The 16,644-nt window shown below is 48.9% G+C and overlaps 1 protein-coding gene across 1 annotated transcript; it reads left to right on the top strand.

Moving 5' to 3' along the window:
- The first annotated feature begins 2,697 nt into the window (after positions 1-2,697).
- LOC149336854 (astacin-like metalloprotease toxin 1) lies at positions 2,698-16,421 on the top strand. The gene is made up of 5 exons (XM_089554256.1): positions 2,698-2,721; positions 3,959-4,031; positions 5,021-5,135; positions 10,848-11,023; positions 16,195-16,421. Exons 1-5 carry the CDS (start codon positions 2,698-2,700, stop codon positions 16,419-16,421), a joined length of 615 nt encoding a protein of 204 aa, XP_089410382.1.
- Positions 16,422-16,644: the final 223 nt, after the last annotated feature.

The following is a 16,644-nucleotide window of genomic DNA, read 5'->3' as shown; positions in this document are numbered from 1 at the left end:
TCTGTAATTGTGCATACATGTCTTGCTCGAATTCTTTGCCTCAATCTATCGAAAAGCTGAAACAGCTGATGAGCTGCGCTCAAATTTCGCATTAGGAAGTAACGTAATCGTCGGCAATTTTTTTTCTGAGAAAAGGAAATGCACATAGCAGGGTCATTCTGTCGACGGACCCCTCAAGCACACCCCGCACGTGTACTTGGTAACTTGGTAAAAGCATGGTAACTCAATACGGTAGTTGGCGTTCGTGGCACTCTTGAGGTGTCCACTGACAAGGTGAACCAGCTACGCAGATTTCCTTCTCTCAAAACCGAGAGAGGCTTTGGACCGCAAATAGTCACGTGGTTTTCCTGCGCTCCGGGCCTCAAGGTCAAACGCGCATCAAGACTGACTTTGGGAGACATGTGGTAACCAAGCTTTCGCTCTAAAAACTAATACACAGAGTTGGCTCCAAACTAGAGCGCCTAGGAGTGTTCCAGAGAGGAGACGACAAAAGGCAAGCGCGTAAGAAGCGCAGGAGAGAGGGGAATCTGTCCTTAAAACCGGTGCCATCGATTCGGTAAATTGGCTCAGTGGTTACGGCGCTCGCCTGCTGACCTTCGATCCCGGTCGCGGTGGCTTAATTTCGATGAAGGCGAAATTCTATAGGCCCGCGTACTGTGCGATGTCAGTGCACGATGAAGAACCCCAGGTGGTCGAAATTTTCGGAGCCCATCACTACAGCGTCCCTCATAGCCTTAGTCCCTTTTTTACGTTAAACCCTAATAAACGAAACCAAACCAAACCAATTTGGTTTCTTGGGAAAAGGAAATGGCGCAGTATCTGTGTCGCATATCTCGGTGGACACCTGAACCGCGCCGTAAGGTAAAGGATAAATGGTTTGGTTTATTGGGGTTTAACGTCCCAAAGCAGCTCAGTCTAAGATCGACGCCGTATTATAGGGCTCCTGAAAGTTCGACCACCGGGGGTTCTTTAACGTGCACTGACACCGCACAATGCACGCGCCTCTAGAATTTCGCCTCCATCGAAATTCGGCCGAGGGACTGAGGGAAGAAAGGACGGAACAGGTGCCGTAGTGGAGGGCTGCGGAATAATTTCGACCACCTGGGGATCTTTCGTGCACTGACATCGCACAGCACACGGGTGCCTTTTGCGTTTCGCCTCCATCGAAACGCTGCCGCCACGGTCGGGTTCGAACCTGGGTTCTCCGGCTTAGTAGTCAAGCGCTCTAACCCCTGAGCCACCGCCGCGGGTAACCATCGATTCGGCGGACGCGGTTTTGCGGCGAGCGCCTTTAAATCTTTCCGCTCAGGTCTCTTTCAACTATCCTCTGTCTGCATAGGGGTGGTGGTAACATTTATTTGGAAGGGACAGGAAAGGCTGATCCAAGAACTTTTGAGGGCTGGTTTTAGTGGAATTAAAAGAATAAATTGGCTTTGCGGCTGTGTTGCAGTTCAAGAGCATTGCCGAGCTGTCAACGTGGATGCTGTTTCCGAAGGGTGGTGCCCGCGTGCTCGTCTCGTTACTACTCTAGCACACACAGCCGCCGTCTGGGCGGTAGACTGGAAACCTGCAAGGAAATCTCTGGTGTTTGTGCTCAGCTGCTTCTCAAGACCAATTCCTTGCCCAGTTCTGAGGTTTTCGGAGAACACTGGTATCGGCGCACTCTGGGCGCAGCAAACTGAGGGCTTTGCGCAACTCCGGGGATGCCCACAGGCTGTCTTTAGTTGCACACCGAGTTGTGTGGCCAGCGCAGAACAGGTAGTCAGGGCTGCGACTGTAAGAACGGCTGCTGAGGCATGGCTAGGCGAGTGCCGGTCGTGGTCGTCTCAGAACTGACCTTGCGGTCGTATTCAAACGCGGTGGTCGTATCAGCGATAAAGTCACCGTAGTATTCACTCTTGAAAGTGTGGTCATGTAGCTCCGTCAGGTTGCGGTGAGTCTTCTTGACGAGGTCCACGTACGTCTATAGGAAGCCGTGGGTGTGGCCGGATACTCCAGGACCGCTTCTAGAGAGGCCACTACCTTTGGGATGAGGGTGCACAGGATCCTCGTCAAAATCTTAGTTGTTCCATGAGTATGGACGGGGGGCGGAAGGGGGGGGGCGGGGGGGGGGGCGGAGGGGACAGATGCTGAGTTCCGCTGGGTTCCGCGCCGAAAGACATGCCGTCACTCCTGAAAGCCAACCGGCTCTAGCCCGTGCGCGTTGGCACTGGCTGCAGACAAGGTGACCTTTCCTCATTTTTTCAACACATACCTTACCGTATGATAATGTACCGCACCAGATATCACACCGAAATAGCCGTTTACATGAAAGGCATCTCTAGTCCCTAACGTCACAGGACGAAGCCGTCATCCGCACCTGTTGTACTAGAGCCCTTTGAGACTCCAGCCCCTAGCATTGGGATAGGGCCGCCACCGATGCCTCTCTACTTTGGAAAGGGGAATGGGGAGGGAAAGGTGCTTCTGAAGTGTCCAAGCCATGTGGAAGTTATCGCAATCTTCCCCATCGTGTGGACACCACCCGTCGAATTGAGGATCAAACTGTTTGGCGACTGCGGGACACATTAGGGTATTGGCCTGCAATCTTCTCAATATTCGTTCCTTAGCCTTACTCAGCTGCCTTGCGCGAACCGGGAGCAAGCGGTGACGCTCGTATTGGTTAAAAATTTCTCGGGACCGCAGTAGCGGTTGCCTAACATGCTCTGGTCCAGAAGAGTTGGGGTGAGGTGCCCGGTGGGTAAGCGCTCTGGCGGTCGCGTCAGCGGCTTCTTTATCTCTCAGACCCTGGTGACCTGGAGCCCAGATGATCCGTTTTGGGGTGTGGTCGGCATCAGCGGCTGCTCACTTTAAAAGGTGGTAGGGCAGGGTTGATACCTCGACTTCCAGATACCTCAGACAGGTGTGACGGGAATCTGTAATGATTACCCTAAAGTTAGGATCTGCAGCGGCTAGTGCAATGGCTGCCTCCTATGCGTGTGCGGAATGGAAAGCCCAAAGGAAAGCCTGTTAACCTGTGTTCTCTTGTGAACTAAAGCAGCCGTGTAAAACTCCCGGGGCGACGGTCCTCCTATATCTACGTAGTATGCCCCTTTACAGGTGAAGTCCCGGGATGGTAGTCAGATGGGCCACGATGGAACGGGCGAAAGGATAGGCGGTGGACTAGAAGGCTGTGTGGCACTGTGTAAGGCAGTGTTCTAAATATGCGTATGTGTGTGAATAGTTTAAGCACTGAGGTACGTAACAGGTACAAATAAAGTTTGGCTGGCGTATGAAGCAGATTAAACTGTATTCGGCCAAGGATGCCAGCTTCACGGATCGATAAGGTTGGCTGTGGCAGTCTTGAATAAGCTATTTTAATTTTTGCTGTGTGTAGTATTCGTCGACAGTGAGTTTGTAAGCCCTGAACGCCTGCGCCGTCGGCAGGCTCATCCATGGAATCCCCGGCGCCCGGTGTATAGTGCCGCAGGCAAGCTGGTGAGCCAGCTCATTGCTTAGAATGCCCATGTGACCAGGGATCCACCGAAGGGTCACCGGTTGTAGGCTCAATGCTATCAGTGCGGCATCTAAGGCCGACTAAGTAGGGAAGGGTAGGGCTTTTTCATTAAAAGCCGGCAGAGCTGCCTGCGAATCTGTGTAGGCTTTCAGGCGGAAGGTAGAGTGGTAAAGTGTTTGATGACATCGGAGATTACGTGTACTTCTACGGCGAGAGTGGTGCGTGTGGAGGTGATGAAAGCCGGAAGTGACGTGATGGCTTGCTTAGAGCGGCGCTTATATATACACGTATTCGTGTGGTCTTTCCTAAAGACCTTCGACGGAAATGCCTTTGAGATACTTGTACTAGTTATGAACTAGTAAACAAATATATTTAACGAGTGGCTCACGGTGACACAAATGCTTTTGCATTCGCAGCAGGTCAGTGTTCTTAAGTGCCCTTCATAATTTTTTTTCGAATTTGCAGCGGAATGCAGTGACCGAGCAGGACGAACTGTGGCCCGGAGGCATCGTTCCTTACGTCATTACCAATAGCATCCGTAAGTACACGCGAAACGCTTAGATAGACGTCAAGCAGGCAATAAACAACAAAAATTCCCTTAACTCATTTGTTAGCCTGTCAACATGATTTTTGAGCCCAGTCCGGGTGCCACTATTTGAGGGCGTGATGTTTTATTGGAATGTACTCATGCGCTTATTTATTTATTGGAGCATACTGCAGGCCCATTGAAGGACCCTGGAAGAAGGGGCACCATAAACACAAAAACTGTACAAAGCAAGACATGAAGCAAACCAACAACTCAATAATGGCCTGTTCTAAAGTATCACTGTCAGCTGCTGATGGTGATGGTAGCTGATTTCACTCGGTAATGAAGCAGGGAAAAAACACGGCTGCAAGGAGCAGACAGATAACGGAGAAAACAAAAATGGTTAAAGTGGTCTCTTAAAAAGCCTCAATATAACGTTGTATTATTATATATACACTAAATATTAGTTGTAAAGCCTTTGTGTAAAGTGTCCAGACCACAGTGCTCGCTGTCATGGAGTGCACAGGGATATCTACGGAACCCGGCTGGATTAGTGCGGACAAGAAGTTTTGTCACTCCCTAGGGATCTACAGCCACAGTGATGCTGTAAGTGCCTTGCAACATGGCTCTACAGGTAACCAAGTGGCCGGGCACCTTTGAAAAAGGCTGTACGAAACTAGGAGCTGTACTTTTCGATACGTGGGCGGCACAACATTTTGCGATATTTTCTTCGTTTTTGCAACGCCCTTTATGTTCCGAACGTGCGCGAATCTCTCTGGTGGTCATTGGGTGCTTTCTTTAAAAGACCGGTTAGAAGAGACCGGCAGAGACCACACCCTCCACCGCGCGTCACTGTTCCACTGAATGACTCTGTGGCCGCTGTCCAATATGGCGGTGCGAACATTATTGGACGCGTGGTGGTCGGACCACCTGCAGATGCCATCTGGGCCTGCTAAACGGTGGTGATGAAGCGTACTCGCTTCCTTTCCCTTTTGTTCCAGGTCGCTCCACGAAGAAGATTCGGCAGGCCATGAACGAGATCGAGTCCCACACTTGCCTTCGCTTTGTGCCCCGGAAAAAGCATCCTAACTACATTTCCATTATGCGTGGAGACGGGTGAGTCTTCTGAAGAAGACTACGTGCCATGCACTCCAGAATTCAAGAGCGTACGCTGTAAATTACCATGTTGAGGAAAACCTTCTAGACTTCACCATTCTGTAGTGTCCAGAAGCCACCATGATGTACAAAACATGATGAATCTGAGCACTGTCCCGATCAGGGTATCGTTTCTCAAACCCACGCTTACCGCGTGGCCAGGGGTAGAAAATCATAAAAGGGGCTCACTTCCCTACTTCCTAGCTCAATTGTCTTGTTCGCGTTTAATAGTAAATATAGCCTTCTCCTTTTTATATCAATCAAATAGTAAGCCGATAACATGCGCCTCAAGCGAGTCAAATGGAACGTCTAAACCACGCGAAATGTGCTTTTATTTGCGGCGCAATAAAGATGCCAGCTGAGCAACAAACAGAACGAAACACTGATCACGCCAGGTTGCTGAAATTACGCGTGTTGCCTGACACTCCATACACAACCCAACCCAGTGGCAGGAATTTCAGTGCGTTTTATAACCATTTCAGGAGTATTGCTCAGTCGCTCCTTCTACTTGATCGCAATGTAGTTTCCGCAAACCCATTTTTAGCAGGCTTGCCTCAGGTTTCCACTGAACTCCATGACGGCCTTATGGCTCTGCCAACAACAAGGGAAATCAAGGAGGTGTTGGACTCCATGAAACGAGGCTCAGCACCTGGACCAGACGGCCTTCCTGTGGAGTTCTATTTACAATTCTGGGATATTGTAGGCCCCATTTTCTCGGAAGTGCTAAAATTATGCTTCACTCAGCAAGTTTTCCCTGAATCATTCAAAAGAGGCCGCATTGTCCTAATTCCTAAAAAGTCTCCTTTCTCGACATGTCCAGCAGATTGGCGCCCTATCACCCTACTAAATTCAGATTACAAAGTACTAGCAAAATTACTCGTTCGTCGTCTGCGGTCTCTCCTCCCGTTGCTTATTTCCTGCCACCAGGTTTGCTCCATCCCAGGCCGTGAAATACATAGTTTATCTTCTGTAACGCGAGACATCCTAACGTATACTTTACGGCGGCGCGCACAGGGTCTTCTTGTTTCCCTTGATCAAGAGAAGGCGTTCGACTTTTTAGAGCACGAGTATATTTACGGGACGCTGGATGCTTTCGGTTTCCCAGCTTCTTTCGTGCTTCTCATTAAAGAGATGTACAGAGATATTTCAAGCACTCTGTTCCTCGATGGCCGGGAAAGTACCGCGTTTGATGTTCGCCGTGGCGTCCGTCAAGGTTGTCCGCTCTCCCCCCTTTTGCTTGTCTTAGCATTAGAGCCTTTCCTCTTGGCAGTGAATCGCCACTCCCTTATTAGAGGTCTGGCTTTGCCAGGGAGCGAAGCGGTACGCGTCACTGCTTATGCAGATGACATCACTCTGTACTTAGCTGATGAACGCAGCCTGCTTGAAACTCTAAATGTTTTTCGTGAGTACGCCTCCTTGTCTGGAGCTGCTCTTAATTACTCGAAGAGTTGTTACTTTTTTGTGGGGTCTACCCAGACTCGTATTTCATCTGCAATACCTTTGCAGTGGTGCGCGCAGATGCGCATTTTAGGTGTGACCTACGACTGTTCTGGCATATGGGATGGTGTGTGGTCTTCGGTCGTCAACGACATTACAGCTCGTGTGCGAAGGGCGCAGACATTCGACCTGCCTCTGCTTGAGAGGCGCTACCTGGTTCAGTCAGTCATTCTCGGTGCCTTCTGGTACCTTTGCTATACTGTTAAACCACCCCTCCGTGTCATAAGGCGGGTGCAGACTACAGTTTTTTCTTTTTTTTGGTCAGGCGGTACCGAGCTTGTGGCTCGTGCCGTTCTTGGACAACCACGGGAGAGAGGAGGTTTTGCCTTTCCAAATTTGTCTGTTACGTCCTCGCTGTTAGCTTTAAAGGGTATTTTGCGTATCCTGCTAGGAAACGCGTCTCCGGCGCGAACCCTGACTCGGTACTTTTTGGGCCCTTCTTTGCGCTTTTTGGATCCCGCGGCCCCTGTTAATCATGGACCTCAGTCAGAGCAACCTTCCGCTTTCTATGCCTCGTCAGTGGCCTTTTACAGGCATGTAACAGCAGTAGCACCTGATGTCAACATCGTCGCAGACCGTGTGGTGGACATTATGGGCTCGCTATTGTTGCCTGTTGTGCCGGCGGCTCGCCGCTCACCTATGTGCCGCGTTCAGTGGGCGCGCTTAGCGTCGACACCTCTCCCAGACCATCTACGCGACTTTGTCTGGAAACTTGGCTGGGCAGTGCTCCCTACTTGTGATCGGTTAGAGCGATGGGGTGTTTTACGCTCCAGTATCTGTCCGAATTGCCCACTCCCGGAATCTAATCGCCACGCTACAGTCACCTGCGTGGTAGCGCGTGTCTTTTGGCGCGCGGTTCATGCGGGATTCCGTGGGCAGGGCATTTCGTACTTCGTCTCCCGCGGCCGATTCCCCAGCGGCCGTTTTGCTCGCCTGTTAATTGTTGCGGGTCTTTTTAGTTTATGGCGCAGTCGATGCGCCGCGGTCGCTGGTGGCTTTCGACGCCGCGCTGTGTGGCCGATTCTCGGCCGTCTCCGACGGGAGCTCATCAGTTTTTTGTCCGAGGAACTCTTTTTCTTGGGTGAGGAAGAGTTCCTCCGGCAATGGTCATGCCCATTCATTTCTGTGAATAATAGTCGTCTTGTCCTGGTTTTTAGGCCAAACTGGCGCTAAGGTGTCTTTTTAAATATTTCAATGTCAAATTATTGCCTTTCCACCCTTGTGTCAATAGGTATTCTATTCTGTTTTACATCGCCCACGAGCAATTCATATTAGTTAGAGATGTTTATGGTAGCTGTTTAATTGGCTCGCCTTACATGCTTATTGTCATGTGTTCTTGAAAATGTCACTGTACCTGGTAACCTTGGCATGTGTACATATGTAAATAAAATTTTTTCTAAACTCTGATGTCTTACTCAGCTCGCAAGCCTGTCTGGTCTTTACCGAGTTCAGCTCAAATTATTAAGGCGAAAGCCTTCAATGGCTCATACTAGCGGTGTCCGTCCGTGCTCGCAGCGTCCGTCCGTGCACTGGAATCGTGCCAACTGTGGCCGCTCCTCCGCGCAGCGGCGCAACATCCTCCGTAATTTCTTTTCCTCAAATTCATTTTCTCCTCTACGGGGCCTCTTCCAGTTCCTAATTCTTTCACTCCCACTTCCTCCCTTTCTCTGCAAACGGATGACGAGTGTCCACCGAGAGAAGCGTGACAGTTACTGCGTAATTTCCTTTCCTCAAATAGACTTTCCATTTTATTCACTACGGCCCCTCTTGGACTTTCTTCTTTCTCCCTTCTTGTGCGGTGCGGTTCGGGTGTCCACCGCGACGGTTGCTACGCAACGGCTCTTGCAGAGCCGCAACAACAACAAAATTCTGGGACACCATCAACCCAAAACACAAAGGCGATATCAGTGTCACAAATGAAGCAGGAGACGTGCTTAGTCATGCAGAGTGTGCTCATATGTTCAATGTTGCATTTCAATCAGTGTTCACTAATGAATATGATGCCCCCTTTTCTGTGCCAAACACTTTTATTGATAATGTTATGTCACCTGTTGAATTTAACGCATCGGGAATTCTGTCACTAATCGATAAAATGAAACTTTCATCTTCGGCCGGTTTCGATAATGTCAACGCCAAATTTCTTAAGAATACGAAACTCACCAGTGCCAGTTACTTATGTTTGCTATTCCAGCAGTCACTCTCTTCTGGCCAACTTCCTCGTGACTGGAAAAATGGGAAGGTCATTCCAGTCTTCAAATCCGGTAACACAAATTCTCCATTAAATTATCGCCCCATTTCTTTAACAAGCGTGCCTTGCAAGCTAATGGAACACATCATATTCTCCCATGTCATTGCCTTCTTGGATTCGAACAATTTTTTTCATCCTGCGCAGCACGGGTTCCGGAAAGGCTTTTCTTGCGACACTCAACTAGCTCTTTTTATTCATGACTTGCATGCCAACCTAGATCTTAACCTGCAAACTGACGCTATATTTCTTGATTTTAAAAAAGCCTTCGATAAAGTTCCCCACAAACGCCTGTTGTACAAGTTATCTAACCTTAATATCGATCCTAATGTTGTTGCATGGATTAAAGAATTCCTAACTAACCGCACTCAGTCCGTCTTTGTAAATGAACACACTTCCAGCTTCCTTCCTGTAACATCTGGCGTCCCTCAAGGTTCCGTACTAGGTCCCCTTTTGTTTTTAATATACATAAATGATTTGCCCTCGCATGTGTCTTGTAAAATTCGCATGTTTGCTGACGATTGTGTTATTTATGAAGCAGTTAATAACAATTCTGATCAATTATCTCTCCAAAACAACCTTAACAAGATTCGGGATTGGTGTAAAATTTGGCTAATGGAGCTTAACCCTCACAAATGCAACGTACTCTCTTTTCATCGCCGCCGTAACCCGCTCGTGCCCTTCTATCACATAGACTCCGTTCCCGTGCTGCCAGTAGAATCATACAAATATTTAGGCGTAACTTTGTGCGCTGACCTCTCCTGGAAAACGCATATAACTAACATCATTTCTTCAGCTAACAAATCCCTTGGTTTTCTAAAACGTCATCTACACGATGCGCCCATGCATGTTAGGTTATTAGCTTACGAAACACTTGTGAAATCGAAATTAGAATACGCATCACCCATTTGGCATCCACATCAAGCTTATCTAACCAACGCATTAGAAATTTTGCAAAACCGCGCAGTCAGATTTATTCATTCTTCATATCATTACAGCACGAGTGTTACATATCTGAAATCGCTTTCAGGCATACAGCCACTCGAGCTGCGCCGCCGCACAGCCAGTCTTTTATTATTTCACAAGTTTTTTTACAGCCATCTACGAACTGCACCCTACATGGTCCCTCCGGCACGCATATCTCACCGCACTCTCCATCAACTCCAGATCAGCCGTCCACGTGCACGCACAGTCACCTTCGCAGCTTCATTTTTTTCACGCACCGCCGCGGACTGGAATGGCCTTCCCGCTGACATTGCAACAATAACCTGTCCCGCGAACTTCGCACGCAGAGCTAACACCTTTTTGTCATCATCATAACGCATGATTACTTTGTCGCACCAAACGTTGTACCCACCCCTTATGTAATGCCCCTGAAAAGGGGTCTTTAAGGAAATAAAATTGATTGATTGATTGATTGAAAAGCACGATTTAGGCGTCCACTGACCCAGGGAGCCAGTTATGAGCGCTTCTTTTCCTTAAAATGATCGGAGTGTAAAACGTGAACGCTAGCGCCAAAGAACACAATGAACGCCGAACGGACAACGGCGACGGCGACGCCGCGAAACGGGCGCCAAAGAGCTGCGCTCTAAAACACTGCAATCAAAATAGAGACCGCAGTGACCAAATACAATAAAAAGCGCACATGCAGGAATCCCGCCACGCGCCAAGCGGTTCGGGGAAGCGGCAGTGGGTTGACTACAAGGCTTTCGCCAAGCGCACTTTTGAATATCCAAAGTGAATTGGGTAATTTTTTAATTTTCTGCCATTAGTCTCGAAGACCTCTTGAGCTAAAAGCGGAAAATTGGAGCCAGATAAGGCTAAGAACAAAGACTACAAAGCAAAAGTTTGACTTATTTAATAATAAAACACCCCATAATTCGACCATTACATGAACCTTGCCTTTCCATCATGCTTTCATTATGACTTAGCTGTTACTCCCACATCGGCCTCCAGGCCGGTGCTCAGAACGTATCCCTTGGCTTCGGCTGCCTCTACCGGGGCACCATACTCCACGAGCTGATGCACGCTATAGGGTTCGACCACGAGCACTCGCGCTCCGACAGGGATGAGTACATCGACGTCTTCCCGGAGAACGCCGAACCAGGTGAGGAAAGCCTCAGTTGGATTGGGGACTTTTGCTGCGAGGTTCTGCTTTGGGCTCGTGCAGGTGCGCAGGGCCTCACAAACAACCTAACTGAAGCGGATATGCTCCAGTGTGTTTAGAGTATTTTCTTACGACACTGTTCTTCGTCCATAGTTTTGATTTCGGTAGGCTTTGAGCGTACGCGAATCCGGAGGTGTTGGGGTTAGTAGCTACGAAACTCAGCCCCTGGGGAGGACCAAATCAGAAATGTCATGCTCAGAAATCTAGATGACCGTTCGATTTCCCTTCTCACCGACTACTTCAATGAGTGCTGGGAAATGGGGGCGCTACCTGCTCAATGGAAGCACGGGAAAATAATTTTCATTCCTAAACCAAATAAGCCATTAACGCCCAAAACCTCCGCCCCATTTCGCTGACTTCGTGCTTGGGCAAACTGTTTGAACATGTCATCCTCACCCGTCTCACGCAAGACATGGAATCCCCATACTATGGTAGGATTTCGAGCCCACCTCTCAGCACAGGACGCCCTACTGCAGATTTCACACGCTATCCTCAATGACATGTTACATCACACCAGAGCAATCCTGGCAGTCGACCTCACCAAAGCATTGGACAAAGTTACGCACAGCGCCATCCTGCAGGGCATCCAAGAGCTGCAGTTGGGGCCTAAGACCTACAACTATATCCGGGCCTTCTTGAACGGTCGCACAGCCTCAGTGCATATAGATGATATACAGCCCCCCCCCCCCCCCCCTTTCACACTTGGTAATGTTGGTACCCCGCAAGGGGCGGTGTTATCTCCCTTCCTCTTCAACCTCACCCTCATCCCCCTGGCCAAGGCTCTCAGCCGCATTCCGCACTTAGGACACACAGTTTACGCGGATGATGTAACGGTTTGGACCACATACGGCTCGGATGGCGACATAGAATCGACCCTTCAGGAAGCCGCCACAACTATAGCTACCCACGCGGCAAACATTGGGCTTGAATGCTCCCCCACAAAGTCAGCACTTCTCATAATCCGCCCGCGGCGCGTCCCTACCTCCCCCATCACGACCTATCTGCATGACACTCCCATACCGCAAACACCTACCATCCGCATTCTTGGCCTGCATTTACAGGACACGGGGAAAAACAGCCTTACCCTGAAAACACTAAAACAGTCCACTTACTCCGTCATACATCTTCTTAGAAGGGTTTCACATTCACGAGCCGGTCTAGACGAAGCAGACAATCTCAAGGTGCTGCATGCCTTTGTGCTCAGCCGCATTCTTTACGCCACTCATTACCTGAACCTCTCTTGTGCGGATAAAGACAAGATCAATGCTCTAATCCGCATGGCTACCAAAGCAGCGCTAAACCTACCAAAGAGCACTAGCACGGACAGGCTCTTCAAATTAGGAATGCACAGCACTATACAAGAACTTATAGATGCACATCGCTACACACAGTACCTTCGTCTGGCTGTCACGGAAACCGGACGATATATACTGGATTCTCTGGGAATTCGCATACTGGCACACACGACAGACTTCATCTCTCTCCCCCGCGCCATACACGCCGCGTTTATCCTGAGACCCCTTCCTAAGAATGTCCACCCTGAATACCACCAATCCCGCCGAGTCGCGCGAGCCAAAGCTCTCCATAAAGAATATGGCACTTCAGAGGATGTGCGCTGGGTGGACGCCGCGTGTGGTCCAGACCGTTCAGTAGCTGGGGCTTATCATCCAGCAGCCCCCCCCCTCCCCCCATTTGCCCATTTCATAGACTCCCCTTGTACCCCGGAAGAAGCAGAGGAAGCAGCTATCTATAGCAATAGCCATTGCTCAAACCAATGCGGCTTATATACTCAGCGATTCCAAAACCGCCATTCTTAACTTCGCCGGCGGATGCGTCCATCCCCCAGCGTGGCAGATATTGAGAATGTGCCCCCTAAATCCAGATAGGCGTATTGAGCTCGTGTGGGTGCCGGCTCACACTGGCAATCCCGGAAATGAGGCCGCCGATAACATAGCCCGAGGACTTATTTGCCGGGCAAATGGCGACCCCAGCCGGGGTTTCTCGAGGGAGCGGGCACACACGTTCTCAGAACAAACTCAACAAGCACGCCCTCCTGTCGACTCTATCCCCCTCCCACCCCCGCCTATCCCACTCACAACAAATCCTCTGGAGGTGACTCCAGACCCATGTTTCCCCCGAGTGCACTCTCTACGGAGAATCGCACGCCACCCTGGACCACATCCTCTTCGGGTGCCCTGCCGATCCTCCCCCGCAGGGACACCCGCCATCGGTACATCGGAGGAATGGCAAGCCCTCCTTGCGTCGCAGGACCCGGACAAGCAACTTCGCTGTGTGAACCGGGGTGCCAGTGCCATGGCCCTACGTGGCCTGGACACATGCGCGTAATGTGAGGGCTGTGCGGTGGCCCTGAGACCTTGCACGGTCCAAACTCGCTTGCTTAATAATGTTTTCCATCCATCCATTGCAGGAGATGCAGCAAGTGACTGTGTCACTGTTCATCACAGCACAGTACTTTTCGCTGTTCTGTGTGCCCACTATACTGACGTTACTGCACACTGCAAGCGAAAGCATACGTGAGGAAAAGATTGGTGTGGTTTAGCTCTGGTTAAACCGGGTTGGTTGCGAAAGCAATATAATGCAGAAGCAGTAGAGCAACTAGATTCAGATATAGACTCTTCGTCGGTGACCTCCATGGCGAGACTCCTCGACGAGCGCGGCACGACCGGCTCCTTCTGGCTGCGGGGGAGAGAGTAAGGTGACGTCACGCGTCATTATAGCATCTGAGAGGCTGACGTCACACCATCTGTTAGGCGCGGCGGTGGCTCCTCGAGGAGCAGGGTTGTCCACGGACCACGCGACGAGCGGTTAGAACTGGCGAAGTATTGCTTTCGCAATAAAAGAGTGTATATAAGTTATTCAAAGCGCTCTGTTGTATATCGCTCCAGTTTCATTGTTCGTAAGGCAATGAGCGCCGTTATGGGGAAGAGAAGAAACAGAACCAGAAAGTTTGGTGCCTCTAATCGTTATAAAATAGGTCTCTAGTCGTCCCTAGCTGCGATGTCCAAGGAGTGGGCTGTTGAAGAAATGCCGTGACTGACGTGCAGCTTCCGTGCATGTGAAGCTTGCAGAACAGGACTAGCCTCTCAATTATGACTGGCGAGTATTTCAGTGAATGTGTCAATGAATTCGCCCACGGCTGTGAGATTGTGTGGAATATGCGCAGCTGCTTAAGAGATCACGCGCTAAAAACACCAGCTGAGTGGTTGTGTACGTAGCCCCGTTTTATTTTGTGAATGTTGTCCCTCAAAGAGCACAACGTACCGAAAAGAACGATTGGTTTAATAGATGTTTCTTTTTCACCGCCTGGAATTCGACGGTGTCGTGAAATGAGCAGCTCACTGGTGCACGTCGAGAATAAAAAAATGTAATAGCTGTACCCTGGCAGTATTCACATGCTGGGCTAGAACATACCCAACAATTCTGGACAAAAGAATTTTTAAACAAAACCTGTTTATGAACGCAGTTTTTTCATATATTGTAAGATTTCACTATAACAGTCAATATACCTGCAGATCTCCCGCCGGCAGGCTTCCATTTTTTTGTTATTAACGTTTTTGTTATCGTCAAAAGCGTTCCCCATTGGTTTTATATGGCAGTCTTAACTGTTCGATGCGAGCGATGAAAAAACAATTTAAAAAGGATTTCGCTACACATCGGAAGAATGGACTATTATCTTCAATATTTCCACAACAGTGCCTCACAGTTTTCCAATGTTCAAAATTTTTTCTATGAATGTTGGACATAGCTGGATGTCGACGATAGGACAGAGCAGGTTGCTGTGCAAAATGACTGAGAGATTTCAAGTTCGCAACACAAATTACAGTGAAATCCAAAATTTAATGATGTATACACAGCTGTAAGTGAGAGGACCAAATTAACAAGGAGAAAGCGTGGAGTAGTTTCAATAAAGTGTTGACGGTGGTGGATTGAAGCACTTACTGCATGGAAGTCACGTCATAATTTTTTAGCGCGATGCATTAAGGTTCCCGCACAGGTGGAAACTAGGCGTCAGCGTGAACGAAGCATACTCAGAGAAGCAGGTGGCACTCGTGTCACATAGGCCGCGTGAGCTCGTGACGTTATCACAACCTGCACACCGTGACGGGTGGAAGTTAAATTAATGACTGGTGGCTGGAGGTTGTTTGGGAAGAGCAAAATAGGTTTCACAAGCCCCGCCAGTGGCTGTGTTTTAAAGAGCCATCTGCCGCGATGGTGGCACATAGCTTAAAAGCGCTGCGCCGATGTTCCAGGAGTCGCATGATGACTCCCAGCGATCTATGAATGTAAAGTAGAGAATAAAGTTACTGAATTAGAATTCCGCAAATATGGGCCTTTATCCATTCACGATAACGCCTCATGCCCTCATTGAGGAGATTTAGTGTCCACGCCAGTTTTTCTTCGTCAAGTGACTGTCAGAACGTTTGTTTATTTAAGTAGCCTAAGGGCCCGGCTGGGCATTACATAGGGAGGTAGGGCAGACAGCAAAGTTACTCAAGGGTTCACTTCATAATTAATACAAATATAGGAAAGACAGTAATAAAAGAACAAAGCGTGAATTATCAAACTGGATTGGAGTTATACATCGTGGGCATAGTGCAGTGTGCAGTAAAAAAAATATGTACACGCACAAGGCAAACCAGATGTACAAGGCGGCAAGTTCAAACAGACTGCAATGCTGCGCGCCTGATTCAAGAAATGTTAGTAACGACGAACGGAAATATGATGATTAATAGCCACAATGCAACCAGGTAAACCATTCCACTGCCTTATAGCCAATACTAATGGAGAATTCTGAATATTCTTTGCGCGGGCGAAAATTGTTTGAATTTTATACGCATGGTGGGAACGCGATGACATGTGATGTGCTGCTCTGATGTGCCTGTGTGCGAAAGTTGAATGGTTGTAGTAGAGGGAGTGGAACAACGATAGACGAAAGAATTTCCGTCGTATATGGAGGTCCAGAAGATTTAGAGATTGCTTGATTATTACTATTAAAGAGCGGATAGAACTGCTGAAACCACATGCTGCAGTGTCTGAATGGTTTTGTGCTCGTCGCTAACCATATACTTCTCTCTTCTTCCCTCCCCCAGAAAACAGAGAACAGTTCGACAAGCTGGAACCCTGGGAGAATCGTCTGCTGGTGCCTTTTGACAAGAACTGGGTCATGCTTTACGGCTCGAAGACCTTTGCTCGTAAGCCAAAGCTGAACACTATGCTTGACAAGAACGGCAAGCAACTGAAAGAGGTCTACGACAAGCCGGGAATGAGCCGCAGCGATATTCGCAGGATAAAATTACTCTACCGCTGCACAAAATAAACCACCACTCATACACGACAAAATAACAAATGTTTGCTGTTTTCAAACAAACTTGTAGCCCCACAACAGAGACGGGGGAATAATTTCTTGTGCTGAGCTGGCACTACGATATCGAACGAAGAATAGAAGCAAAGCAAGTTGGACAAAACGACAAGGTTAAGAAGATGAGGGTTTGTTAAAACATAAGCTTAAGTACGAAAGAAACCACCAGTCATTGGGGTTA

This window comes from Amblyomma mixtum, chromosome 7 (assembly GCF_055824585.1).
Source record: "Amblyomma mixtum isolate Tamu chromosome 7, ASM5582458v1, whole genome shotgun sequence".
In the NCBI taxonomy this organism is placed as follows: domain Eukaryota; kingdom Metazoa; phylum Arthropoda; class Arachnida; order Ixodida; family Ixodidae; genus Amblyomma; species Amblyomma mixtum.
This window is presented reverse-complemented; position numbering and strand designations above follow the sequence as displayed.

Excerpts from the sequence above, each read along its gene's own strand:
- LOC149336854 (XM_089554256.1), top strand. The coding sequence starts at position 2,698 with ATGCTCTGGTCCAGAAGAGTTGGG. Across the intron at positions 2,722-3,958 it reads TCTGGTCCAGAAGAGTTGGG|CGGAATGCAGTGACCGAGCA; the intron begins GTGAGGTGCCCG and ends TCGAATTTGCAG. Across the intron at positions 5,136-10,847 it reads TCCATTATGCGTGGAGACGG|CTGTTACTCCCACATCGGCC; the intron begins GTGAGTCTTCTG and ends ATTATGACTTAG.